Below are 27963 nucleotides of genomic sequence, written 5' to 3'. Positions count from 1 at the left end.
CTGAAATTTGATTGGACACAAAAATCTCATCAATGTACACAAACTAACAGAAGAAAAACACAAAAACTCATAAATAAACAAACAGATGGAAAATAGCTTTATTTGGTTTAATTACAGAAACGATTCCCTGAAGTGTATTGTGTTGATGTCAGTGTGGTGGTGGTTTAGCGGGCTGGAGCAGGTTCAAGAGGTCTTGCTGCTGCAGGCCCAGTTCCTCCATCAAGGTGTTTACATATGAGACAGACGAAGGCGTCTTCAAGGCTTCGGCAACCACTGGAGACACACTGGACAACCTGGATGGGGGTAGATTTGGAATTATTTAACAATTGTATTGAAGTAAACGCAAAAGTATTTAATGTGTCGATCTGCAACAACTATGGTGCAGGGTAGTTCTACACAACTGCAAACTACAAGCATTAAAAGAAATTACAGTATATTGTTACAAACCGCACATTATTTCTCCCTTTTGAGACAGCTTTTGTGTTGAACCTTTATATACCTCATGAGGCCAATTAGTAGAATGACAACGATTCCACATTACTAATTAGACACATGCAACCCATCAGTGTGTTCCCTCTCTGGTTGTGTACGGATCTGCGCGGAGTTGGTTTATCTGTGGTTCTCCTCAGGTTCCCGTGTTGCAAAGGAGGGCATCCATTATTCAAAGGGACCTGAACAATTGAGGCCAAACGAGATCCACAGCTGCTGGGTAGCAGATAGATAACCACACCGCACAAAATTATTTATGGCAGAGTAATAGTAGCTGGGATTTGAATGGGGACTGATGAAATCATGCGGTATCACTGGCACTGGTTCCTATACACGTGTAAAATGCGAAATGAAAGAAAAGAAAGACGATCTAAATTGAGATGCGTGGTGGAGGGGTTTGCGTTGTCCCGATGATCCAAGGAGCTATGATGTCTGGGGTTTTATGCCCCTGACAGGGTCGCCTATGGCAAACAGGTCCTAGGTGAGGGACCAGACAAAGCATGGCTCAAAAAGACACCGATGAGGAATAATAATCTTGGAACACAGTTTCCCTTGCCCGGACACGGGTCAGTGGGGGCCCCCCTCTGGAGCCAGACCTGGAGGCGGGGTTCGAAGGCGAGCATCTGGTGGCCGGGCCTGTACCCATGGGGCCCGACCCGGCACAGCCAAAAAAGGAAATGTGGGTTCCCCTTCTCATGGGCTCACCACCTGTGAGGGGGCCTAAATGGGTCGGGTGCGTAGTAAAATTGGCGGTCCGAGCCCCGGCTACTAAAGCTAGCTATGGGAACATGGAACAACACCTCTCTGGCAGGGAGGAGCCCAAGCGGGTGTGTGAGGCTGAGAAGTTCCGACTAGATACTGTCGGACTCACCTCCACACACAGCTTGGGTTCTGGTACCAATCTTCTCGAGGGGTTGGACTCTCTTCCACTCTGGAGTTGCCCACGGTGAGAAGCGCAGAGCAGGTGTGGGCGGAGCTGTCAACTGATCACCACCTGGTGGTGTGTTTGCTCCGATGGTGTGGGAAGATGTCGGTCCGACCTGGCAGACCCAAACGTATTGTGATGGTCTGCTGGAAACATCTGGCAGAATCCCTTGTCAGAAAGAGTTTCAACACCCACCTCCGGCAGAGCTTCTCCCTTGTCCCGGGGTATGCGGGTGACATCGAGTCAGAGTGGACAATGTTCTGCGCCTCCATTGTTGAAGCAGCCGATCAAAGCTGTGGCCGCAAGGTGTTTGGTGTCTGTTGTGGCGGCAATCCCCGAAGCCGCTGGTGTAAAGGGACGCCGTCAAGCTGAAGAAGGAGTCCTATCGGGCCTTTTTGGCCTGTGGGACTCCGGAGGCAGCTGACAGGTACCAGCTGGCCAAGCGGAATGTGGCTTCGCTGATAGTTGAGGCAAAAACCCGGACTTGGGAGGAGTTAGGCAAGGCCATGAAAACAACTTCCGGATGGCTTCATGGAAATTCTGGTCCACCATCCGAGGACCAGGAACAGCCGCTGCAGTTTCGTCAGGAGAGGAAAGCAGTGCACCATCAACACTGTGTATAGTGGAGATGAGGTGCTGCTGACCTCGACTCTGGACGTCGTGAGTTGGTGGATGGATGGATGGATGGATGGATGGATGGATGGATGGATGATTTCCTTTGAGGAAGCAAAGTCTGGGGACTCTGAGGTGAGCTCTCCTATCTCTGGGATCGAAGTCACTGAGGTGGTTGGAAAGCTCCTCGGTGGCAGGGCCCCGAAGGTGGATGAGATCTGCCCGGAGTTCCTAAAGGTTCTGGATGTTGTGGGGCTGTCGTGGTTGACTCGCCTCAATAACATTTCATGGACAACGGGGACAGTGCCTCTGGATTAGCAGACCGGGGTGGTGGTCCCCCTTTTTAAGAAGAGGGGTCAGACGGTGTGTTCCAACTCTAGAAGGATCACACTCGTCAGCCTCCCTGGTAAGGTCTACTCAGGGGTGCGTGAGAGCAGGGTCCATTGGGAAGTCGAATCTCGGATTCAGAAGGCACAGTGTGGTTTTCGTCCTGGCTGTGGAACAGTGGACAGGCTCGACACCCTCGGTAGGATCCTCGAGAGTGCGTGGGAGTTCGCTCATCCAGTCCACGTCTTTTGTGGACTTGGAGAAGGCGTTTGACCGTGTCCCTCGGGGAGCCCTGTGGGGTGTGCTTCGGGAGTACGGGCTATCGAGCCCCCTGATACGGGCTGTTCGGTTTCTGTACGACTGGTGTCAGAGTTTAGTCCGCATTGCTGGCAGTAAGTCGAATTCGTTTCCAGTGAGGGTTGGACTCCGCCAAGGCTGTCCTTTTTCAATGAATCTGTTCATAACTTTATGGACAGAATTTCTAGGCACAGCCGAGGCATTGAGAGGGTCCGGTTTGGTTGCCTCAGGATTGCATCTCTGCTTTTTGAAAATGATGTGGTGCTGTTGGCTTCTTCAAGCCGTGATCTCCAACTCTCACTGAAGCGGTTCGCAGCCGAGTGTGAAGTGGTTGGGATGAAAATCAACACCTCCAAATCCAAGACCATGGTCCTCAGTCGGAAAAGGGTGGAGTGCCATCTCTGGGTCGGGGATGAGATCCTGCCCCAAGTGGAGGAGTTCAAGTATCTTGAGGTCTTGTTCACGACTGAGGGTAGGATAGTGCGAGAGATCGACAGGCGGATCGGTGCAGCGTCTACAGTGATGCGGACTCTGTATCGGTCCGTTGTGTTGAAGGAGCTGAGTTGAAAGGCGAAGCTCTCGATTTACCAATCAATCTACATTCCGACCCTCACCTATGGCCACAAGCTGTGGGTCATGACCGAAAGAATAAGATCCCGGAGATCCCCGGGGACGATCCAGGCCACGCTGGAGAGATTATGTCTCTCGGCTGGCCTGGGAACGCCTTGGGATCCTGCTGGAGGAGCTGGTTGAAGTAGCTGGGTAGAGGGAAGTCTGGGCTTCTCTGTTAAAGCTGCTGCCCCCGTGACCCAACCCCGGATAAGCGTTAGATGATGGATGGATGGATGGATGGATGGATAATTGACATCCTCCCAGAATTGCCTATAGATGCCACATAGCAGGCAAAGCACTACTTTTGTATAAATGAAGCTCCTCAATTTACTTCCACATAGTGCCTTGACATAATGATGCCACAAGATGGCGTCAAAGAAATACTTTTATTTATTTAGCTTGAAAACAAAAACCGCAAATTGGTGTGTTTTTCAGTGAATAACGGAGGCAAGGTTGCCCAAAAAAAATAAAAAAAAATCAGGTGAACAGGTGAACGCTAAACTCTGAATACGCAGGGTTCAACGTGAAATACATTTGAGAAAAAAATCCATAACCCTTCAAGCGACATATATTTGAACACAAATGGTACAAAAACACATGTAGACAGACAATATATGAATACTCACAGCCTGGCATATATTCTTGATCATCTAAAAAAAAAAAAAAAAAACTATCACTGCAGCATAGTTGTGACCGTCTTCTTCTTGTATACATTAGGGGTGGGACAAAAAAACGATTCGACCGAACCATCGGTCGTTAAGGGGAGCTAAACGGCCGTATCGGTAGCAGACTTGTCAACCGATACAAAATCCGCCGGGAATCCTTAGATACATTGCTGTGGACCGGATATCGCGTTGCTGTGAATCGGTTGCGAGTGAGGCTTTATGGTTTTCATAACAATAGCAAGAGTTCTGCACCGTGCTCTACTTGTTTTGTTTACGTTTCAGTAGCAGCACTATTCAAGCTACTTCCGTGTTTACAGAGAGCTAGCAAAGTAGCGCTCAGAGACGCTTCATTCCCCGGATGTTGTAAACATAATGCAAAGACGTTACGCACCTTGGGGGGGAGCCTACCGTCAACACCGTGCTCGCGACACGGCGCGCGCGCGCGCGCACAACGAGTGACAACATGCAACAGTGGAGACAGTTAGCAGAAGCTGGTGCCGTACATCTCGGTATTTCCCATGGCTATCGAGTCCTCTCGGTGCACTTGTATGTCCCGGGCCGGCGTTGGTACTGCGTGCGAGCCAAAAAGAATAACACCCGTGACGATCCAATGCATGGATTCAAACGACACAGGTATGTCCCACAGCCAACACACCAGCTAAGCTAAAAGCACACTGCAAGTATCTCATTTCTCAGTTTGTGGCTCCCTGTCAATGTATACAACTAGCATGAGCAGCAGGGAACTGAGACGTGCCCGCAATTACGTCATCAAACTTAAAATGAACGACAGTCCAAAAAACAAAACAAACAGTCGTGATTCCATGGTCATCATCGTGTCTCAGATTAAAAAAACAAAAAAGATGTCATACATTAACCAAAAATGAATGTGATGGCAAACAAAAACAAAAATTGTTTAAAACAAAAATTGTTAATAAAAAGGGAAATGCACTTTTGGAAATATTTTTGGATATATATAAGTTGTTAAAATGTGTTTGATAGATTTATTGTTCCATAAGGTGGCTTCATATTTCTTTTGGCTGGACGGTAGGTTTATTTCATGTCTTAAATTTATGTTTCTGAAATACTTCACAATGTGGACATATTCTGTTTAATTGTGTTGGTGTCTTTTTAAAGGTTAAATATTTATATTTCAAATTGAATTATCAGCCTTTTGTTTTCCTGATCCTGATTTTGAATTAAAAAACAAAACAAAAAACAATTATAACTGTTAATAACAACTAATAAATATTTAAACTGATACATTTTTCAGTCATATCGCCCAGCCCTTTGTTCCGGTCCATTTAAATAATTGATTCAATATATAAAAATATAGAAGACATTTGTTGTTGTTCTTTTTTAACACATTTGTAGATACTGTAAAAATTTGTGGTGTTTTAAGATTAATGTTTACAAGCAACAAATGTCACTATAAGATTTGAATATTGAAATTAATCGTATCGAATCGAAAATTGTATCGTTCCCAAACTTAATCGAACCGTATCGAACTGTTCTGTTCTGAAAGATAATCGTTTTTCAATCGAATCGCAACTTGTGTATCGAGATACATATCGAATCGGCCTCATGTCAGAGATTCCCACCCCTCGTATACATGCATGTACAACTCTGTCCAACTCTTTAAATTGCAATTATTTTGGATCTTAATATACAATGTTTTTTTTTATTTTTATTTTTATATAAAGTACAATACTGTAGTGATATTTTTCTTATTAAAAAATAGTTTTTGGTGCATTCATTTCCATTCATTTTACTGGGAAAAAGATAATTGACTGTTCTGAATTATGAGCATAGTCACTGAACAAATTAAACTTAGAAGTCAAGGCACATCTGAATTTCACCAGTGGACAGTTTACAAAGACACATTTTGTCACCTATTGAAATCAGCTACAACGTTGACGTAAGTGACTTGGGTGTCATAAATCAGAGTCACTTGAAATCAGGTGAACCTTTTCCCAAGTGCCAGTTTAACATGAATGTGTGCGTGTTTAACATGAGACGTGAACAGTGCGGCGTGTGTGCTTTCCGTCCTCCATCACGGATCTGGAGTGGGACAATCTGGGTGAGATAAGGCCTGAGAGCTTGAGTGTGTACTCAGATGGGAGGAGAACGGAACTGTCCGTGAACTGCCGTCGCCAAGCACGCATGCACGCACACCCTCGCACGCCATATGGTGCAGGCGGCACAATATTACATGCACCGTGGCGCTAATGCACAGTGCAGGAGAGTGACGACTTGCTTGCTTTTGTTTGTATGTGAAGATGCATCATACAAATGAAAACTAAAAAGTATTTGATGGGTACATTACAGAAATGTGTGTTTCTTTGCTGTATGGTAACAAGATACTCCTGAGCGCTCACCAAGGCCAACCCCCCCAACAGAGTATCCCTGCCAGCGGCATCCCAGAACCAGCTCCCAACCCCATTAAAATATTTACAGCAGATTTATTGAAGCCACAATACAACCTTATCACGACAGCCTAACATGTTTACATTGCAAATGTCCAAACAATAATTTCGTTGAGTTCAGCAAGAGAAGATTTTATCTCCTCAATCTCGTCAGCTCTTTTTCCATATTGAAATAATGTAGTTAAAAATCACTATGTAAAAATTTACAAAATAGTTTAAAAAAAATAAAATAATCACAAGCGAGTGCAGATGCATCCTTGAGTCTTAAACACGATTAAACGTGATATAAAACACGATAATATGTAGATGCCACGATTCAAGATACATACCTCACATTCTACTGTAGCATCTGTGACTTGAGAGTATACTGCTTGGGCCTAACCGAGTGAGTGACATGGCAAATGGCATTTCTTTTATATAGCGCTTTTCCACCTTACAAGGCCCTCAAAGCGCTTTACATTTTGACTACCCATTCACCTACTGATGACTCAGCATCAGGAGCAATTGGGGGTTCAGCATCTTGCTCAAGGATACTTCGATGTGGTCACAATGGCATGGGATCGAACCCACAACCTCTGGGTTGGGAGACGACCACCATACCAATGAACCACACCACCCCCTACATGGGTGTCAGTGGTGCAAGTTGTGGCCAACAGTAACTTGTGAATGAATGCGCTGCTCACTACACTATCAAACTGGACATTCTTTTATGGACTCTTGCTGCCATTGTACCAATTTATTTTCGAGACAAGGGGTGTCTCTTAATTCTGAGGGCTGCATACAGAAAAATGTCAGCCGGAGACATGTGGTGCAATAACACTATATTCTCGAAAAATACGTCTTTTGTTGTTGGACAAATCTGCCCATTGTTCTGAAAACAACAACGTTGGATGTCAATTTTTTGTGATGGTCACAAACATAGAGCTTTTAATTGAACCTAAGCTCAGGTAGGGAGATGTAATTGGTTTAGTATGTCTGTTTAATTGACATGCAGGTCCTTATATGTACATATATGCATTTTTTAAAAATTATTATTAATGACATAATTTATTGTTACATGGACCAGAGTTTGACAACCAAGTAGAAGCCACACTTACAGATGAAGGAGCACTATGGCGATGAGGGTCCACTCGGGAGGTTTGTGGATGATGTTAGTGTTGGTAAACCTGCAATATAACAACAATGAAACAAAAGAAAACAGGCAAGGTCAGTCCCAATATGACACATTGCTGTCTTTGCAAGAGCAAAACCCTGAATGAGACTTTTGCATGAATTTTAATCGTAAACAGTAAGAACAAATGCGGCTTTGGTGTGCAAGGTGCCATGATGTATGCCTCTCTGGCGGCAACGCATATCCTTTAGTTTTCGTTCAAGTGTGTGTGTCAGTGGGGCCTCTCGGCAGAAAACAAAAGAATTCCTGGAAGCCGAACTTCTCTTAAATCACTGACACAGTGATTGAAAACGACTTCAACGGCCAATGGGAACAAACTGTGGATTTGTTTGCGATTTTTATTCCTCCATTTCCCACACATACATCCAACTGTTGTCTGCAGCACTTATCTGTGATTCAAACCCAGAACCTCAGAATTAGGGCTGCTCGATTATGAACGAAATATTCATCCCGATTAATTTGGTCATAATTGAAATCATTATTAGGACAATCCTTTGAAACACTATAATTATGCAAGTTTCTTTTGGAACAACAAGATTTATTAGTCATTTAAAAAAAAAAAAAAAAAGGTGCAAATATATAAATTTAAACAAATCAAAATTAGTATTAATAACCTTTTATTTTTGTTTACGGTTATGCCGATTTTGTAATTGTGGAGTGTAATTATTGAAATTCTAATTCAAATTTCGATTAATTGCACAACCATACTCAGAATGTTTTGAAATTAGGGTTTGGCATAAGCCTTCCCTTCTCCTCCTTTCTATAGGTTTGGCATCATTTCCTTGTTTTTGACCAATAGGAATGCGTTGAGGCAGCCTGCATTGGCCAAATTGAATGCAATATGTATTTCTTTTTGTTTTACAACCAGATACACCTGTGACCTCGCAATACATTTACTGCTTTGACAGGTTCCAACAACAACAATATAAGGCAAGTATTAATTTTCTCTTTTCTTTAAATCTAAATTAACCAAGAGCATAGTTTCATTTTGCAGAGCATCCCGTAATATGAGAAATGAGTTGGCATCACTTGCTGCTGTGAAACATGAACATGTCCCAGTGGAGGTGTGTCGTGTGTGTGTTGCACTGACCTGAATGTCCTGACCAGGTTGTTGAGGTCACTGGTGATGTCACTCAGGGTGAGACTCAGCGGGCCCACAATGTTTCTGAGACTGCACATCAGAAAGGACAGAAGTGACCAAACATCTAGTGAATCTACTAACCTAAAGCTTTTTTTCAGCCTCTTTTGATAACAAGGTTTTCAGTAGTTACAATGTACGCAGAACACATTTATTCATAATGTGCCTCTTCGTTGGCACACATGATCATAACTTGTGATACCAGTCATATTCAGAGAGCATAAATAAAATGCAGAACCTTGCTAGTTAATTCATATTTACATTAGTTAGCTCACGTTCCAAAAAATGGGTGATACAGGATGCAAAAAAAAAAGACAAATATTTGCATAACAATCCATAAACAACATAAATAAGATTGAGGACACAAACCAGCTGGCCAGCTTCTCCACTGTGATTCGCTTCTGGATGAGATGTTGAGATTTGGAGTCAACCAGCGGCAGAGCTGGAGAGTCACTTGTGCTCTGGTCCTGGATGGTCACCCGGTGAGACAAGCAAGCACACAACACTTTTTTCATTTTTTTAAATCATAATGTAGTTAAAATGTATTGTTGATGAAAGCACGGGGAGCACATAAGAGACGGTGGTACAAAAATGCAACGATGGTGGAATCAACTGACTTGAGTCTAATTTTAGTAACCAATTTTGGGCTTTCCATCCATCCATTTTCTTGACCATTTATTCCTCACAAGTGTCGCGGGGAGTGCTGGAGCCTATCTCAGCTGACTTTGGGCAGTCGGCGAGGTACACCCTGGACCGGTTGCCAGCCAATCGCAGGGCAGTTTGGGATTTCATTGGCTTAAATTTATAAAACACTCAACAAAGAAAAAAAAACAAGAAAACTAGGTTTAATGTCACATTTAATTGAGAAGACAGAATGGACACTCATTTTAAATGTGCTGGTACAGAATACAGACACTGAAAGGCGAGTTGAGTGTCTTACGTGCTGATATATATTATATGTTGTCACTGACAAAGACTGTTAAGACTCAACTTATTTTGTACTTGACTTGCTTGATTTTTGCCACGTTAACTTGGAACTTGCTTGAAAAGTTAAGACTCCAAACAAAACCAGAAAATAACTGAAACATCAGTGGCCCTACTTTCCTCTCTAAGCCATGTTACCAATGTTTTTATCTAGTGCCCCCTTGTGGCCACAAACTTTCACTCATGTTTCTCCCGTCACTCACCTCCTTTCCATTCATGGTCTCTGCCTCCTCAGGCACGATCCAGGTGCCTTTGTAAAATTCTCTGACTTTGAGCACCATCTGCTGGGTTTCCCTTTTGAGAGCCTCATAGTCTGGCACTGTCACTGTTGCGCTGCTCCACTCCCCTCCTTCATTCCCCTCAGTCACGTCATCCTCAAGGTCATCTTCGTCCAGTTCCTCCTCTTCTATTTTTTCCACGTATACAGAGCGAGAGCCGTGCGCACATTCAGTTCCGTGCAGGAATTTAAGGCTCTCGTCTGTGAGCCATTCGTTCAGCGTCGCTCTTAAAGAGTCGAGGAGATTCTGTCCAATCAGGTTGTGTTTTGCTCCAGGGGCGTTGTTCTTTAGAAGACCCCGTAACCCCGTCGCCCCTCGCTTGCTCATCCCCACCTGGATGATGCTGAGGCTTGACCGGCTGTCTGCATTTACCTCGGCGAGATCTTGATCGTGTGGTGAGCTGGTTTCTCTTTTGTGAGTTGATTCGGTAATAGGAGAGGTTGAAGTGTGGAGGCTGCATGAATTCAGTTGCTCTACCACCTCTTCCACTTTGGCTTCCTCACGCAATTCTTCATGGCTTGTCTCACATGAAGAAGACCCATCCCGTCTCATTTTGCCTTCCTTTTCTGCTTTCTGCTTTTGTTGACGTCGTCTGCTCACTACCTTTCTCTTCTCGCCTTCCGTCTGTCCAACGCCTTCGCCTTCATTTTTACGTTTCGGCCGTTCACCCCAGTGCACCCGGGGTCTGTGTTCCCGGGAGACTACGCTGGAAATGAAGTCCTGCTCCCGTTCGTCGTCACTGCTGTCGCTGTGGCTGGATGTGAAGCAACGCTCCTGATGCTCCTCATTTTGAGTATTCAGTGGTTGTTCGATGTCCTCCTCCTGGAGGCACTTCACTGTTAGACATACCTCCTCACCAGAACTCCCACTGGACACAAGAGTTTATATTTTTGATGATTACTCACAATAGTGAGTACATACTTTTGTAAATACTTCTTTTAATGGGATTACATTGAAGAAATGCTACAATGTAATCAGTATACATCAGTGTAGCTTTACATACCTGCTCCCCATTCACAACTGAGACCTCGTGACACGTCACAAGACACCGGAGAGGGAAATGATTGGCCCAATTTGGACATTTTCACTTAGAGGTGTACTCACTTTAGTTATCAGCAGTTTAGAGATTAATGGCCGTGTTGAGTTATTGAGGTGATGGTTAATTTCCACTGCTATACAAACTGTACAGTGTACACTAACTAATTAACATTGCAGCAAAGCTTCATTCATTCAAAATGTGAGAGTACTGAGTACTCGACTAGTACTAGAGCTTTATGAGATACTGTAACAAAAAAAACAAAAAAAACTCCTGTGATGGAATGTTATGACTGAAGCAAAAATACATACGTGTCCCCTTTCTTCCTCAGCTTGATTTCTGGAGGTCTGCAAATTCAATGATTTATTGTGAACATTTACGGTATACGTGAGAAGATTGAGGTCTCTAAAACTAGAAGAACACTGGAATTAAAAGAATAATGTGGAACCTCAGACATGACATGGGTGAAAAACAAATCACAGTTGCATTTCCAATTGGAATTAGGCACACATACCTCTCATCCTGTCTGAGCCAAAGAGGTGTCTTTGATATCTGTAGCTCAAATTCTTTGGACGCTTTGTAGCAAAAGTTACTGCAAAAAGACTACACAAAAAGAAAGGCAAATTAAATAAAACAAACAACAGCATGTTGCTGATGCCACATGAATTGTATATCTCCCAAATTATTCTACGCCACATGTTCCAGCACTCACCTTGCGCTCTGTGATATCATACACTTTATTGGTCTTTGTAGAGATTTTGTACTGTTGCTTTGGGATCTGTAAGATAAAACAAATTCATATGACACCTATTGACAATTCCGAACATCCACGTTATTTCCGCAATGCAAAAGCAAGGCAAGTGCTTCCTTTACACTGTTTAAACAAATGGCATATTGTTTTACTTTTGCCTGCGACTGCCATGCATACATACCAAGCAGATTGTTACAGTAGTCAAATGATATTTTATCACATTGTTGAAATCACAACAATCCTAACAAATCTAATTACAACGATCCAATGGCCAATGCTTTTCAATGAGCGAAGAGCTTCCTTCCACCGAGTTGACTGCCATTTTGACTTGTGACGTAAGCTCGGAATTGTCAATACTGTATATTTGGTACTATTCATATGACTGGATGCACTTACCTTTCCCAGTTTATTTGAACATAAAGGATAACCACACAATTTGGTGATGAATCTTTCTTCCACAGCATCTTTGTAATTAGCACTGGTGATAAACTTGGCCTGTATGGGAACAACAATAACATACGAAGAAATCTAATCACCTAGTTGGAATAATAGATTATTTACTCATAAGTTTAAATTAAAGGTGAAGCAAAGAAAATTAGACTAAACTCACACAGTCGAGCAAGAAGTCGTCAGACACACTGTCCTCTAGGAGACGTTTCACTACTTGCAGGGCTCTTTTCTCCAATTCCAGTCTCTCTCTCAGCGTTTCCCGAATAGCTTCTCTCCTGACAATCATGCATACAATAATTACTGTACAGTACAAAAGCTAAAAAAAAACAACAACAACTAAGCAGTTAGATGTGGTAGGACGTTGATTTGTAACGACTGACCACTGAACTAACCAATGCCCCTTAATCAGTCTGTGAATTACGTATTTGTTCCATGATCATCTATGCCAGAAAAGTATAGTGACAGGTAAGCAATGTGGAGAATGTGTTGTCTTTTGCCAGCCAAAACCCACCATCTTATGGTGTTCAAACACATACTGTACAAGTAAGGTGTATTTGTTTAGTTATTATCCTTACATAATTTCGTATTTGTGTGTGGGGGGGTGTGCGCGCGTGTGTGTGTGTGTGTATATATATATATATATATATATATATAATACGACACAAGTTAAGAGGGAAACTATTTTGTAAAAATTAAGAGTAAAATTTCATTTTTACAATTGTACATTAGTCTGTACTTATATTAGTTACTACTTGAACTATAGAGTACTTTTGCCACAAGTTAACAACGGAATTATCGACTTCCACCATCCTAACTACAAACAATTTGAGTTTTATAATGTAGGTATGTGAGATGGCTCAAAACGTTTGGTAAACAGTAACTGCGTTAGTTATGCAAAAAGCAGGACTTGATATAAACCTCTTTGCTTCTTCTTCCACACTCAGGATCTTGGCGTGTTTTCCACCTGTCACGACAAACAAACATCACAGTGAACGAAGGGCAAGTAAGTTGTCAAAACAAACTCTTAAATGACCTTTTTTAGCCGCTTTCGATACACTTCTTCCCTCTTCCGGCTCCATGATGTTTGGTACGAGTTCAACTCTGACCCGTGACGTCACATAGCTACAGCAAGTCAGATAGGCCATACTTTAAAAATAATATTACTTAACCGGCGTGGTCCTTTTTATACAGTCAAGTCAAATTATTACATTTTAGTTGTACATACAGCAACGTCACAATAAGTAACACATGTAAGTATTAGTGTGTTTAGAAAACTAGGAGATATGTAAAAGATGCTTTTGTGGTTCTAGTAGCTAAGCTAATTTAGATGTGTCAAAGCTAGCATTGACTTGTCTGTTTACAGTTACCGGCGTGCTAAATTCATAAATGTAATTGATGATGATTCCTAAAGTGCTCTTAAATTTGGCGTTTCAGGAGTTACGCGTGAAGACAAAAGGGAATGGCTCTGGATCAGTTCAGTGATGTGGTGCAGAGATGTGTGAGTCCAAACTCAACATCTTCATTAGATCATAATGAGTTTGTGCCTTCTATAATCCAGTATTACCAACCTTTACGTGCCAAGGCTCATGTTTGACATTTGATTCATGGCACAGCACACCACCAAACAGAATGTCAGACACAAGTGGATACACAGCAGTTACAGTTTTTCACGATTGTCAACACACGTTTCTCAATACAATAACAGATTTCTCAATACTGCACACACAAAATGCTAAACTTGACACTCCCTTTGCAAGAAGACCCTTGCCATCAAATCTCTACGTTGTGTTCACAAAATGGAACTCATGTTTGCATTTCTGACACACAGTCGTATTTTCCAATGACACATAGCATTCATTGAGCACACACAACTAAGCTTTTGCTGCATACTACCAAGTATTTACAGCACATCGTAGTACAAAATTGAAAACAAAGATTTCCGTGTGTTAACAGTCGTGAAAACCTGTAATTTCCATGAAGAGAAATTAATAGTTCTGCCTTTAACCATATGTCAGCTTGCATAAATATTTGTAAATCTACAATAACTTTCTAACCAGTTGAGTAAAATTGAACCAGTTCAATGAATTGGTCACGTTTTTCATCCCATTTTTGTTTCTCTCGTCTAGCAAGCCCTACCACCTGACAGCTATACCACCGAAGATCACGACATCTTTTTGATTGCTGGTCGGTCATGCATCGAGGAGGGAAACGGTGCTCAAGTGCTCAGTATTGTTCTGGATGACACAAATCAGGTACGTAAACACATACAACACATTATGGACCCATAGCTGAAAATCTTCAAAATACAGCCATCACGCCTGTTACTGTATTGGCCAACACCTTTATTAGTCACAATGTTACACATGTAAATGTCTGCTCCTGCGTAGGACATGGTGAGATGTATGGGCTGGAACCTGCTGCCTCCTCTGGTTCAGGTTCTATTGAAGAAGGAGGACAAGAACGTTCCTCACTGTGTGGCCATTTTCAATCACCTGCTTGAGGTTAAAACATATTCTATTGTGCCTTTATTTTTGAACAGATGTTGTTCATTTAATAGTTGTGCAATTTCAGACGTGCACCCCTAAAGAGTTGCTGATTGGCCTATTGGAACAGTTGGAGCAGGAGGAACCGGTCCTCATAGCAGAGACCCTCCATTTGCTGTTGAAGCCTTTGCAGAAAGGTTAGGGATGTCATTATTCAGATGACGTATTGTCTGTTTTCCGACCTTTATTGTGCCAAGGTGTATTGTTACACTGAAAACAGCTCATGGCACACCTCTAAACAAAATGTCATAGAAAGTACTATATTGTACTAGTAACGCTTCACATTTGCTGTTCACAATGTAAAATTTTCTCCGCTATTTTTTTTTTTTTAATCCTCACCTATTTACATTTTTTTTGTCTGTTCTGAAATATCCAAAGATATCACAAGATGACACCAAAGCTCTACATAAATAGCAAAGTAGTATAATTGATTTAAGGAAATATGATTAACACAGCTTGATGCAAACCAGCTAGTTTGGGAGGAGTTAAATTTATCCTACGTTGTTAGCAGCGCGTCTGCATGTACATGCACACATTGGTTGCTTTTTTTTCTGACTCAAATAATCCATGCGCCATTTACTGTTCAGGCTAATGTTGTAATATAAGCTTGAAAATTTATTTTAAACTGTTTCGGGATCATAGTTTGTGTTTAGCATTTGCGAATTTGCCTGTCAGCAGAATTTTTTTCCTTTTGAAATTATCATGCATTATTTTCGAAAACATTTTTGATGATTTTTGTGCACAGGCCAAAGTGATGACTATCATAAAAATAGTGCTTTGGTGCTCTCTTGGGGCCAAGAGACTATTTTTAAGCAAGGGGAGGATAAAAGAAGTGTTTATCTAAGTACATACTGAAGTAATCAATATTTTGTATAATATGGGCATGTTTAGTTTAGTTTAGTTTAGTTGAACACTAATCTATTAGTCTATTGTTGGACACACAAATCAAGTGTAACCTTTGCTATCTAGTGGAATAGCATTGAATTGTCGCTAGACGAGGGGTCAACAACCTTTCCGATCAAAAGAGCCATTTTAGGGCAAATGAAGCAAAATATCTGTCTGGAGGAGCAAAACATTTGAACATTGTGATGAACAAAATAGTGTGTAGTATAAAGTACTGAGCAGAGCAAAATATGCATTTAGTACATTGAGATTAATTTTCTTCTACCTTTTGTCGTCTGTTTTTGGATTTTTTTTGTAATTTGTTGTCATACCTCATTTTTCATGCATTTTTAGACTTGTCTGCCTTTTTGTCAAATTTCTGACATTTTTTTTAGCAATTTTATGGACATATTATGGTAATTTGTGCCTTTTTCGGACATTTTATGTTTTATATATATATATATATATATATATATATATATATATATATATATATATATATAGAGAGAGAGAGAGAGAGAGAGATTATTATTATTTTTTCCTGCCTTTTTTGCAATAAATTTTCTGACATTTTAGGTAATATTGACATTTTCTTGTAATTTTTAATTGTAATTTCCTTTTCTATTTTATGCTCATTTTGTGGACTATTTTTTATTTATTTATTTATTTTTATTTTTAAAGTTTTTCATCTTTTTTGACAACTTAAAAATTTGGGCTGACATATTTTGAATATTTAATTATTTTTTTATTTAATCATTAATTAATTTGAAGAATATTATATATATATATATATATATATATATATATATATATATATATATATATATATATAATATATATAAATTAAAAAATGTAAAAAATAATTTCTACTAACTTTTTTTAGAGATCCACAGGGAGCCACAGGAGAGGGACTAAAGAGCCACATCTGGCTCCAGAGAGTTTTAATATTTAATTATTTTTTTTAATTTAATCAATAATTAATTTGAAGAATATGTTATTTTAAAAAATAAATAAATAAATAAATATAATTATGTAGAAAAAAATATTTTTTACTAACTTTTTTTAGAGATCCACAGAAGAGGGATTAAAGAGCCACATGTGGCTCCAGAGCCGCAGGTTGCAGACCACTGCACTTGCCAGATGAACAAATAAACATGATTGATAATCATTTTCGGGTCACCTATGTGAATTGGATAATTTCCCCTGTCACACGGGTCTGTTTCACTAACGTTGTGTCTTGATGCCGTCAGTGCTGCTGCGTCTGGGTAGCCGCAAGGGGTCGTCTTTGGGCATGTCCTTGTCCTCCGCCCTGGAGCAGCTAGCCAAACTGCCTGTCCATCACACCAAAGAGCAGGAGGAAGACGACATCCTCCTGCTTGGTCGGTGCTGCTCTGACCTAACTGCCTTCGTCAAGCCTTTTGTTCAAGAGGCCATACGGGAGTGTTGCATGGGCGACTGCAAAATGTCGGCCAAACTTGATGGGGCGTTAGTGGATCAAGAGGAGCTGAGGACAGAACTTCTGAAGTTGTGAGTGATGAGGTTGAGGTTTCCCTTTATTTTTTGTGTTGATTGAATGGTGTTTCTTTTGTCTTGCAGCTGTATGAGTGCATTAAGTCGTCCCCTTCTGGAGATACAACTCAATGATTCCGACACTCTAGCTTCATCTCCTCTGAGGGAATTTGCCACAGAGATTTTGGTATGACAGTCTCCAACCTCGTGTGAATATCCAGCCCTCCATTTTCCGCATGTGTCTTGCAGAACATCCTCAATGCTATCGGAGAGTCGACGCCGGGCCTCGTGTATCAACCTCTATCCAAGAGGAAAAAGGTAGCAGGCTTTTTCGAGGAGGAAGTGCGCTATCCCAAAGAGTCCCTAGCCAGCCTGGCTCACCTGGTGTTCGTTCATCACCTGACCGCTGACACCTTCCCCTGTGTCTTCAAGTAAGACTACCAGAAGCTCGCCACTGTTTTGAATCTCCGCCTAAATTAGCTTACAGCCTCTAGGATCTATACACGATATGTTACAAGGTATTTATTATGTAATGTTTAAATTAGTTAGATTTTGGTGACGTTAAATTTCGTAGTATGAAAAATTGTCCCCATGCTTACCCTGTTCTCTGTCTTGCAGTCCTGTCTTCTGTCTTCGGTGCAATATGGATCACGTCAGCCTGCTGCTGTCCAGGTGAATGCATGATTGCACCGCTCCTTCTGAAATAGTAGCGAGGCTGTCTTTCAACTCAACTCAACTTTATTTTACAAAGCGCTTTAAGAACAGGCATTGCTGTATACAAAGTGCTGTACATAAACAAACATTGGTTTTGCAGCAAACAAGAACAAAGCAAACATTTTGAAGTGTGAATACAAGTTTTTTTTTTTTTAACAAGTAAATACATTTTACATCAGTAAATTAATAAGAAGTAGTGAATAAAGAGATAAATAAATAAGTAGACTAAACATTACGGATGAAACGATAAGCGCAATATCGTGATATCGTGATATTAAAACTGCCACAATATCATCATCGTCATGTTCACAATATTTAAAAGGACCACATCTGTTAAAAAAAAAAGAGGTTGATTTCCATTTGTGCAGTTCTAGCACCCTCTAGTGGCTAGTATATTAGTGCAATTTAATTTTCATTAGGGATGTTTTGTCCTTCTATGTTTAAAATCTATGCTAATTGTCAGATGAAGGGGAACCTAATTTACTTGTGAAGCGATCAATGTGTACTTGCATTAGCAAGTAAGTGTCTCAATATTGTTATTAGAGATTGTAGGTGGTTTATATGCATTGCTGTTATCTACAAAAGCACGATTTTGTGTTTTTTTTTAGTATGAGCTCTTTTTTTTTTTTTTTTTTACAATATTGTGATCTTTTTTAAATATCGCCAACAACTTCTGTTTTCTTCTCATTGAAGTTCAAGAAATTTAAAGCCATCCAGGCTTTGATTTCTTCCAGACAGGACAAAAGAGGCCTCAATGAGAAAGCGTCCTTTTTATTGTCATTGTCACAAAGGAACAACGAAACTTTGTCTTCAAGTCAATTTGCTGTTTAAAACACATCTTTCAACATGTGGTCTTACAAAAGTACTTTATCAGAAATATTTGACATGTGGCAGCATGGTGGACACGTTTGCTGTGTTCTGCTTACAGTATGGAGGTTCAAGGTTTGACTTATGAAATACAGTGTTCCCTCGTTTTCCGCTGGGGTTAGGTTCCAAAAAATACCCGCAATAAATGAAATCCGCGAAGTAGTTAGCTTTATGTTTTACAATTCTTATAAATGTTTTAAGGCTCTAAAATCCCCGACCGTACAATTTATTACACTTTTCTCATTGAGGCATTTACATGTTCTCACATTTCTCTCTTGTTCAAACTTGGACAATGTTCAAACCTTCATAAATTTTATAAAATGGGTATATTACTGTAAAAAAATATGCAAAATTGCACTTAAAAAAAATCTGCGATACAGCGAGACCGCGAAAAGTGAACCGCGTTATAGCGAGGGAATTTTTAACCGACTGTCACAATATTCACAAAGGTTGAATCGAGGCAACTGGACTTTTGTTGGTTGGACTTTTTTTTTTTTTTTTTTTTTAAATGTTCAAAAATGTGTTGTGCAATTATGCTATTCGACTCAGGATCTATTTTAGTTCTTTAAATGTTTCTTATGAGTGTTTATGTTGAGTCTGTTTTTGGACTTCAGTTCTCATCATTTTAGAATTACATAGGGGGTCAGATTAAATGCTGTCATCAGTGTCCTGTGTAATATGCAGGTGCATCACAATAAAATATTGTAGGAAAGTATTTAAAATGTAATTCAAAGACTGAAAGTCATATTCAAATTAATTAAATACAGAAAAAATGTTTTCAGAAGGCCAATTCCTACTTAATTTTAAATCAGTGATCACTTTGATTGTTTTTCAATGTTACATTCAAATTTCTTGGCTTTTTACTTCATATTCATAGACAGACCTCATAAAAAAACTTAAAACTTAAAATCATGACATTTTTCACTTTGTTTAGTGACTTGACTAAAATGTGCAATGAGTTTTACTATTTAAACTGGATTATTAAAATAAAACAAATACAGTATGTGGCTCTTATCTGTATTTCCTCCTATTCCTCCTAACATCATTCTGATTGCTGTTATTTTTTTTTTTTTAGAAGTGAAGAGTTCAGGATTCAGAAAGGATTGGTAAATCATTTCTTTGAATGCTTTATGATTCCCAATGTGGTGTTTATGTTTACATACACATACTTTATACAATTTTAGCCATGTTGAATATACACCAAGAAAACAAGTGTTGTAGCCTGTTGATGTCATCTTGTGTATGCTGCGCCGTAGGAGTTGTATGAAAAGAGTCTTGTGCGTGTGGAGGATAACAGTCTGCCTTCAGAACTGCTGGAAATTAAAACATTTCTCACTGTGCCTCAGGTAAACTTTTATAAAACACTTTTTATTATTATTATTATATATAGCAGTGATTTTTCCAGACTAAAATACATTCCAGTAATTTTTTTTATCTGCTTGTTTATAGAACTTAACCAAGGTTATGACCATATGTCCAAGGCATGATTTGGTGAGTGGATCATTTCTCAATCCTATCAAACAACCACAACACATGCAGCTGTAGTGAGAGACAATACAAGAGCCCCCAACCTCCCTCGCCCAATCGCTCCTATGTTGAATCTAATAATGTTGTGATTCATGTGCATTAACATCAATACAACACTCTCCAATCACAGAGATGCAAAGGCTTGAAAGTGTTTCAGCTCAGCATCGACAAGTTCAATCTTGAAGCCAAGTACAATTTTTTCAGGTAGGTTCTGCCTCCCTGCTTTAAAAGCTACTTCAGTATGTGCAGCGCATCCACCGAGTGCTTCACTTTTCCCACATTTTATGTTGAAGCCGTGTTTCAAAATTGATCCTCCTCCCCAATAATTCTTAACATAACACTTAACATTATGACCGTGTTTTTTTTTTCCTTTACAGATGTAATAAGAATTAAACCACATTACCAGATTTTTTTTTTTTTGCATCAGTTCAATGGACAATGTGGCTTTTGGCCACCTTGGGGCAGTATAATACAGACATACAGATAAACATGGACACTTTCAAACGTCTCAGTTAGATATTTGCCTCTGAGTATTGTTATATTGTGTGTGTGTGTGTGTGTGTGTTTTTAATGCAACATGTAATTGTCTGTTCTGTTTCGTTAGACAGTAAAAATAAATCAATATTACAACTATCTGAGTTCACTGCCACTATACAGAGCACATTTTGGCACGCAAGTCAAAGCAAAAAATTGCAAAAAACAGCTTGTATCTGGAAAAACCTGAAGGTACCACCCGTATACGTGCCAACATATGAATCTATTCCATTTTGGACTAAGGCTGCAATGTAACAAAATGTGGAAAAGGTGAACACTTTCCAGATGAACTGTACTGTATATTTGAGTCATCCCTTCTAACCTGGTCGCCTCATTTCAGGTTCATGCTGAAAACGAGTAATCACTCCGGAGTCGAGGGCTATATCATCAAAAACATCAGAAGTCAGATCGATGTGGCCTTGCGGGTGAGGCGGCCATCACCGTAAAACATCACCGTGGGTGTCATCTGGTGTTTTCGCTCATCAAGTTTGTCTATTGTTCTTGTATGCAGCCTGGTAAAAGCAACATCTGGTTTGAGGGTTTTCGCTTGCTGCCCCTGCTGCGATTGGTCTTCACGCTCCCAGACGGCCCGGAGACGGACTTGCTACAGTACCTGGACAGGTGAGGTCCATGTGTTTGCTACTTTTCCTCTCAAGTAATGTTTTTTTTCACTAGTGCGTGCCACATGCCTGTAGAACTTTTTTGATGGTGTCATTTTCCACCAGAATTATGGAGGCTCTGAACCTGCTGCGTTACCTCGTCATAAGAGACAAATTATCGGAAAACAAGGTGAAAATGGCTTCACCATATTAGTCCAATGTGTGTACAAGAACTCGATATGCTTCTTGTGTCTCAAATTATGTATCAACGTCACAGACGGGGATCTGGACAGCACTGTGTCAAATAGAAGACGTGTTCATGAAGCCCCTCCGTGTTGGGATTAACATGTCTCGAGCCCACTATGAGAGGGAGCTCAGCAGCACCATGGAGAAGAACAAGAAAAATGTCAAAGGTCAGATAAACATCACATGTATTTATAAGATATTATTGAAATTATACAGTCCGTTCTTCTCCAGAGACGTCTGTGATTTCCGTGTCCGTTGGTGACGAGGAGCTGCCAAACATGACCTCAGAGTCTCAGATTCAGGTGAGTGGCTGTTCTATTTTGGTTGTATTTTACTTACAGTAGAAGAGCATTAAGGACATGGTTATGATTAATTCCCCGACCAGGCCCTCCATTCAGCCCTGCACACCTTTGACATGATGGAGAGTGTACTGGTACGAATTGAGGAGCTCACAGAGGTGAAGAATGCCATCTAAACTTCAGCATCAATTGTTTCATTTCACTTCATGGTAGAATTTGTATAAATATGGATACATCATGTGTTATTATGCAGTTTTTGTTTAAGATGGCAAGTCTGGCAACAAAACGTTTCTCATTTTCTTTGTACTGGAAGATGTTTTCTATAATTAATTTATGGCCATTTTGGAACCATTTTGAAAGCATCAGTGTGTAAATGTGTGTCCCCTTTTGTGCACACAAGAAAATACATACCAACCTTACTGTTTTTTGTTTCTTCCATTTTATTAGAAGTCCATTAAGACAGAGAGGGTGGCTTTCTCTTAGCAAAGAAAAGATTAAAATAAGATGTAGAGTGGAATACACTGACCAGGATTTTCTTGAGGCAGACTCAGCGGTGGGCAAACTTCTGGAAATAAGGGTAATTTTATGTAGCCAATTTTAGGGGCAAAAGACACAAAATTAATGCAACAAACATTACAATACTTTTATTTATATGGTCAGTGATCTGGATTAAAGAATGGGGTAAAAAAAATTCCCACCTGTCTTTTAGTTATTGCATTAGCTTCAATTAAAAAGGCTTAATCTAAATGTCTACCTTTGCAAACAATACTGAGTTGTCATTGACAAGCTTCCACCTTACTCTTCTACACCATAAATGCCATTGAAACTAGTCATGTCCACTTCTATGGCTTTCTGTAAGTCATCCAGTCTCTCTTGCAACTTGCCTTTGACACTAAACTCAAACTTCTAGTCTCACAGAATGTCACCAACAGAGATACTGGATGAGTTGCAAGGAGACATTCAAGTTTAGAGACAGTCAAATTATGTTTTGCTGAAAATGGGTTCACCCTGAAATTTCCAATATTCCAAGCTTTTTGTGAATCGTGTGTATAAACATAAAAATGGTGGGAAAGGTGAGGGTGTGTTTTACAAGTGTTTAAAGAGTGGGTGCTGCAGGGCCTGTGCTGCTGTGAGTCTGCTAGTCGGGTTAATATCCAATAAGTGGTCTAGTAGGTCATAGGCTTCGTCGGGCACTGTGTCCCACCCCTGTTCATCTCGGACCTGGCAGTTCTGCCGTGAGGAGTCTTTCGGGGTTTTATCCTGGCTTTTCGAAAGCTGCGGACTCGCCTCACAAGCTTGCTTTTGAGCTTGTTCATCTGAAGCTTCACACTCAAGTTTAGGTTTATCGATCGGCTTGACTTCATCTGCCCTCCGTCCTCTGAGCGTCTCGCAGAGGACCTTGAGGTCCAGCCGCGGAAGCTCCCGACTGCACACCACCGTCTTGCCTGGACAGAGTGAGTGACGATTATGATGGTGGTGGGTCAGGTTGCAATTACATCTCACAATCACGTCGATATGCACCGAATGCCTTGGCAGCTTGTACAGTCTCTCTGGAGCCTCGTATCGTCATGATCTGCACGAGAGCCACCATGTCATCGCTGGCTTTGAAGAACGGGTAGCGTCCGCTGAGCAGCGAGAGGAAGATGACTCCGGCTGACCACACATCAATGGCTGAGTACAGAAGCAAATATTTGTTCAAAACTACCTCTAACATACAGTGGGTTATTTTGAAAGGTAATGTAAGGTGAGTTTGAAATGATAGTGGTGGTCAGGATCAAGGGTGCAGGGCTTGGTTCCTATGACTTGATTTCAAATTCGTGTTCAAGGTACGCACCCGTCCCTTGGTTTGGACACTTGGTGAGGACCTCTGGTGCCCGGAAACCTGGAGTTCCCGCCCTTGGAGCCACCTGCTGCTTCCTTTGGAGGCGCAAGAGGAGCAGGTCATGTACAGTATATGAAAATGAAAAGCAACCAAAAAGAGCAAACATTGAGCTCTTTACCTCGACAGGCAGACATTGCAGACACGGTCTGTCTGGAAGCAGTTACAAGTGAGAGGTTGATGAACACCTCGCTGAACTTTCTGATTCCTGACAGTAGTCGGCCCCCCTCGGGCTGTAGGCAACCTTCGACTGGAGAGCGCCACAGTTTTTGTGGGTTTTACGAGCTGAACAAAAGAGGAAAACAGTCCTATAACAATACAGATATGATTGTTGTTATCCACTATAATGGTGTGGAACTAATCAAAAGGCATCGATATTTTCCTATGGATTTCCCATATTTTTAAAGGGGGAGTCAATCCCCAAAGAAATTCTTAACAACAACAATGTTTTATGCAGCCCCAGTAGTCTAAATATTCTGGTTAATATTGCGTTAGTGGAATACGAGTTAATTAGCTAAATCTAACAGTTTTTATCACTATCAGAAGGCGGCCATCTTGCCACTTGCTGTCGGGTGAAAATGACATCAGTTGCTCAGGTCTCGGGTAACAACCAATCACAGCTCAGCTTCAGAAAACAGTTGAGCTGTGATTGGTCATTGCCTGAGCCCTGACCAGCTGTGATGTCATCATCAGTCGACAGCAAATGGCAAAATGGCTGCCCCCTGAGATGGATAAAAAAGGCTGGATTTTGCTTTATAACTCATATTCCACAAATATAATATTAATCAAAATGTCGTGTTCAGACAATAACATTATTGTCAAGACTTTTTTTAAGGTTGAATTCCCCTTTAAAATGCACATTTCTCAGCAACATTTCCTAATAAGGACAAAACTGCAACAATTGAAAATTGATGTTGACAACAGACTTACTTGTGTCTTTGTTTCTTGTTTAGTGGTGCAAGTTGAAATGCAACTGTTCAGGTTCTTCTCGCTAAACACGGACCTTGGCGCTTTGCGGAAACCCACTAAATCCTGGAGACAACAAACAGAAAAACAAAAAAATCACTGATTTAGAAAACAGGACAGGAACTAATCACAACATAATAGGGCTGTGTTTGGAATCATTCCCTAGTCACTATATAGGATTTTTTATGTTGTGCATTTACAATTAGTTATTTTTATTTTTTTGAGAGGAGCTTCAGGACAGAAAGCAGATCAGCAGTCAAGACATCTCAAGAAAATATCCAGATATCCAGGACAAAGGGTTGAATCTGCGATTAGCTCCCTTGGCAAGCAGAATAAGGTCATTTGCGCTGTTAAAAAAAAAAAAAAAAGAATTCATAATACACATTAACATCACTACAAAATAGTGGCCTCAGTGCATACGGGCACTATATAGTGCATAGGGAGTGAACACAGGCATCCCTTAATCACCAGGAAGGAAAGTGATCCTTTCAGTGCAAGACACCTTCATGTGCTTTGTGCGAGAAGTAGAAGCACCCGCTGTGGCAGTGACAGGGCGTGTTTTTTTCATCAGCGCTTTCTGAACGGCTGAGGAGGTGGAAGTTGTGATAGAGGAAGAAGGTGGGTGAGTTGTGGATGGCAGTGAAGTGGTGGCTGTTTTGGTAGTGGCGGGCGTAGGTGGCGCTTTGTCTCGTCTATCTTTGGCGCCTCCGGCTTTTGCTGGCGACAACTTCTGTCTGACCACCTTGAGCAGCTCGATCTGAGTGTCGGCCGTTCCCTGAGCCAGGCCGAAGTCCACCAGGGCAAACCTGTGCACACGCAATGCATGCGTCTATATGTACTGTATGAATGTACAATGTAAAAGGTCTATAATTAAACACGTTTTGATATTGCAGTCAAGTGAAAGTGTCTTGCGTTGCTACTACTCACGTCTTGGCCTTCCTGTTGTAGAGGAAGTTGTTTGGTTTGATGTCTCGATGGATTATTCCAAACTGGTGGATGTGTTTGAGTGCCTTCAACAGGTGGTAGATGTACAGACGAACTTCTTCAAAGCTCAATGAGCCGATGATGTCCTGGTTGTAACATTTTGACCACACCAAATAAATTGAAAAGGACATTAAAGACAGTGACCCCAAACTTTTGTCTATTTCTTACCACTATTGCTTGATGTTCCATATAAGGCATGACAATCACTACATGATCCTCCTTCCTGAAGCAGTACTCCACACCCATCACATTCTCCCTGCCCCTGCAAAAATTGAGCGTAGATTATGATTTTTCAGGTTCAAGCAACAGGTAATTAACAACAATAAAATAAAACAACAAGTCATTGAATCCAGAATCTTCAAATTAAAATAAACAAACCCAGCAACAGTGAGACATTGGAGCTCGGCGGCAATGCGAGTCGGATGGCTGGTCGGGATGAGATGCTTGAGGGCAAACATCTCTCTGCTCCCATCCCGCAACCGAGCCTCACCAAGATACACTGAGCTGAACGTCCCTGGTGGGCAAGTTATAAATATGTCAACAAAAGGTCCAATGAAAATTAGTATTTTTTTAAAATATATGAACACAAACCAAACTGAGAATGTACACATAAATGTGACAGTGACACACCTTCCCCAATTTTATCTATAATGCGAAAAGTCTTGGCAATCTGAGGAACAGCCTTGTAGAGGGATTCAATGTCCGACTCCACATCCCCTGGAGGAAAGCATGAAACATGACATTTTTGTAATGCTGTGGCAAACCATTCTTCAATAAACTTAACATGCAAGTTTTTGAAATGTGTAAGAAAGTCAGAATACCAAATGAAAGCAAAGAAAGAAAACTAGAGATAGGACATGCAAACTCCACACATGAAATGACAGTGAGATTCAAAACACACAAACTCTTGACTAGTACACTGTACATCCCATTTAGTTTACCCATAATGGCTAAATTAGTGAATGTCTATCAGTGGGTCACGGAGGCATTTTGGGCAGATAGCAGACACATAAAAAAAATAAAAATAAATATAGGGTCCCTTGAGTTTCTTATCAAGTTCCCGGAGAGCTTGCTGATGAGCTGATTATTTGATTGTGTGGAGGAGGGAAACATGTAAAACATGCAGTATAGTGGCCCTTGACTCCATTCTTGAGGACCAGAGTTTGACACAATCTACACACTTAAACTCACTTGATATGTTTTTCTTGTGCCCGGACTTGACACCAGCGTCTGTTGCAAAGGTATCGGTGCAGACAACTGAAGAATCCATCTAAGTATCAGGTAGAGAGAAAATAAGACGCCACGCGCCGTGGGATCTGCGTTATTGTCAGTTTGTCTGGCAGTGTATTTTGACGTGACCGACCCCCCCCCAGAGGTATTTTAGTTTCACGATGTTTTTTGTTTTACCACCAAATGTTATTTCGCGCGACTCACGGCAAAATAGCACTAAGAGAGGGGTCACGGCAAAATTATCAAATTCGTTATTCTTTGGGAGGTACAAAATTGCGGTTCTCGTGTATTTATTCGAAACAAAACATTTCTAATTTACATTTTAAGCACACAAATGCTTAGCTGAAATCTGACGAGGTTCCCAACATAAACAAAAAAAGAACTCACCTCGTGTATTCGACTAAAAGTGCGGCAGTATCCAAAGTACACACAACAATTGTATCATACAGTTTCGAAAATCCGGATAGATTAAGTTCACTTAAAAAACGACGGTTACGGGCTCAATCCAGTCAGAACTCATATGAATAAACATGAAAGTTTCACTTCCGACGACCGACTAAAGCCTTTTCCGCCAACAAACTACCCGCTAAAATGACGTCATATAAACAACATCTCGCGATAAGCACGTAATACCGCGAGAACGATCGGAAATTCGATCCGTCACATTAAAAGAATTACTTTTTCTTTTCTTTTTTTAAGTTAAACATAATATATGAAAATGTGTTCAATTATCTCTCTAAAATAATGTTTGATACTTGAAATATAGAATCTAAGGATTAGCGTGGGTAGGTGTACCTAATGAAAGGTCCAGTGAAACTGAGGATTCTCTTTACACCATTTGTCATGACCTGTTGGACCTGCCTAGTTTGTGTTGCTTTGGCGCCCTCTTCAGGCGTTTTCGCGTAGTTGTTTTTCGGTTGATTTCAGCCGCGTTCCGGTAGGTGATCACATGACATCCTTAGTTAATAGTGGGCCGTGTGCAAATCACTCGCTAGCTTGCATACTGGCGACATTCTCACGACTTCC

General features: G+C 40.8%; 3 protein-coding genes across 9 annotated transcripts; 1 reads left to right on the top strand and 2 right to left on the bottom strand.

Moving 5' to 3' along the window:
* Nucleotides 1-74: 74 nt before the first annotated feature.
* Nucleotides 75-13299, bottom strand: rpap2 (RNA polymerase II associated protein 2). Of its 3 annotated transcripts, XM_077538028.1 has the most exons (14): nucleotides 13192-13299; nucleotides 13077-13122; nucleotides 12319-12433; nucleotides 12105-12203; nucleotides 11670-11735; nucleotides 11472-11560; nucleotides 11269-11304; nucleotides 9847-10789; nucleotides 9029-9126; nucleotides 8612-8692; nucleotides 7448-7516; nucleotides 4319-4497; nucleotides 3889-3912; nucleotides 75-293 (listed from the first exon to the last, which is right to left on the bottom strand). In XM_077538028.1, the coding sequence occupies exons 1-12, from the start codon at nucleotides 13235-13237 to the stop codon at nucleotides 4338-4340; spliced, it is 1848 nt and encodes a 615-aa protein (XP_077394154.1). In that variant the 5' UTR covers nucleotides 13238-13299; the 3' UTR covers nucleotides 75-293; nucleotides 3889-3912; nucleotides 4319-4337. The 3 variants fall into 3 exon arrangements, with proteins under 3 accessions (XP_077394154.1, XP_077394171.1, XP_077394161.1); XM_077538045.1 differs by lacking the exon at nucleotides 4319-4497; XM_077538035.1 differs by lacking the exons at nucleotides 3889-3912; nucleotides 4319-4497.
* Nucleotides 13102-22302, top strand: glmna (glomulin, FKBP associated protein a). 2 transcript variants are annotated; one of them, XM_077538068.1, is made up of 19 exons: nucleotides 13102-13161; nucleotides 13593-13656; nucleotides 14285-14410; nucleotides 14546-14659; nucleotides 14730-14838; nucleotides 16834-17110; nucleotides 17180-17279; nucleotides 17342-17523; nucleotides 17711-17764; nucleotides 19749-19779; nucleotides 19930-20019; nucleotides 20123-20164; nucleotides 20331-20404; nucleotides 21075-21159; nucleotides 21246-21355; nucleotides 21460-21523; nucleotides 21611-21746; nucleotides 21811-21881; nucleotides 21965-22302. In XM_077538068.1, the coding sequence occupies exons 2-19, from the start codon at nucleotides 13618-13620 to the stop codon at nucleotides 22052-22054; spliced, it is 1794 nt and encodes a 597-aa protein (XP_077394194.1). In that variant the 5' UTR covers nucleotides 13102-13161; nucleotides 13593-13617; the 3' UTR covers nucleotides 22055-22302. The 2 variants fall into 2 exon arrangements, with proteins under 2 accessions (XP_077394194.1, XP_077394184.1); XM_077538058.1 differs by lacking the exon at nucleotides 13102-13161 and adding an exon at nucleotides 13247-13408.
* Nucleotides 22299-27963, bottom strand: cdc7 (cell division cycle 7 homolog (S. cerevisiae)). 4 transcript variants are annotated; one of them, XM_077538097.1, is made up of 12 exons: nucleotides 27803-27963; nucleotides 26899-26981; nucleotides 26338-26424; nucleotides 26086-26221; nucleotides 25876-25969; nucleotides 25651-25793; nucleotides 25226-25529; nucleotides 24688-24789; nucleotides 23879-24042; nucleotides 23713-23795; nucleotides 23400-23549; nucleotides 22299-23323 (listed from the first exon to the last, which is right to left on the bottom strand). In XM_077538097.1, exons 2-12 carry the CDS (start codon nucleotides 26975-26977, stop codon nucleotides 22965-22967), a joined length of 1701 nt encoding a protein of 566 aa, XP_077394223.1. In that variant the 5' UTR covers nucleotides 26978-26981; nucleotides 27803-27963; the 3' UTR covers nucleotides 22299-22964. The 4 variants fall into 4 exon arrangements, with proteins under 4 accessions (XP_077394223.1, XP_077394215.1, XP_077394206.1 ...); XM_077538089.1 differs by having other exon boundaries at nucleotides 26899-26977; nucleotides 27733-27962; XM_077538080.1 differs by lacking the exon at nucleotides 27803-27963 and adding an exon at nucleotides 27325-27566 and having other exon boundaries at nucleotides 26899-26977.

This window comes from Festucalex cinctus, chromosome 1 (assembly GCF_051991245.1).
Source record: "Festucalex cinctus isolate MCC-2025b chromosome 1, RoL_Fcin_1.0, whole genome shotgun sequence".
NCBI lineage: Eukaryota > Metazoa > Chordata > Actinopteri > Syngnathiformes > Syngnathidae > Festucalex > Festucalex cinctus.
The sequence above is the reverse complement of the archived record's forward strand: the minus strand, read 5'-3'. Positions and strand labels throughout refer to the sequence as shown.

Coding starts and splice junctions, on each gene's coding strand:
- rpap2 (XM_077538028.1), bottom strand. CDS start 13,237: ATGGAGCCGGAAGAGGGAAGAAGTGTATCGAAAGCGGCTAAAAAAG. Junction 11,736..12,104: donor GTTCAAATAAACTGGGAAAG/GTAAGTGCATCC, acceptor TTTATCTTACAG/ATCCCAAAGCAACAGTACAA. Junction 4,498..7,447: donor GCCATAGTGCTCCTTCATCT/GTAAGTGTGGCT, acceptor GCTCGCACGCAG/TACCAACGCCGGCCCGGGAC.
- cdc7 (XM_077538097.1), bottom strand. CDS start 26,977: ATGGATTCTTCAGTTGTCTGCACCGATACCTTTGCAACAGACGCTGGT. Junction 25,970..26,085: donor CAATGTCTCACTGTTGCTGG/GTTTGTTTATTT, acceptor CAATTTTTGCAG/GGGCAGGGAGAATGTGATGG. Junction 24,043..24,687: donor AACAAGAAACAAAGACACAA/GTAAGTCTGTTG, acceptor TCTTTTGTTCAG/CTCGTAAAACCCACAAAAAC.
- glmna (XM_077538068.1), top strand. CDS start 13,618: ATGGCTCTGGATCAGTTCAGTGATGTGGTGCAGAGATGT. Junction 13,657..14,284: donor GTGATGTGGTGCAGAGATGT/GTGAGTCCAAAC, acceptor TCTCTCGTCTAG/CAAGCCCTACCACCTGACAG. Junction 17,111..17,179: donor AGGACAGAACTTCTGAAGTT/GTGAGTGATGAG, acceptor TTTGTCTTGCAG/CTGTATGAGTGCATTAAGTC.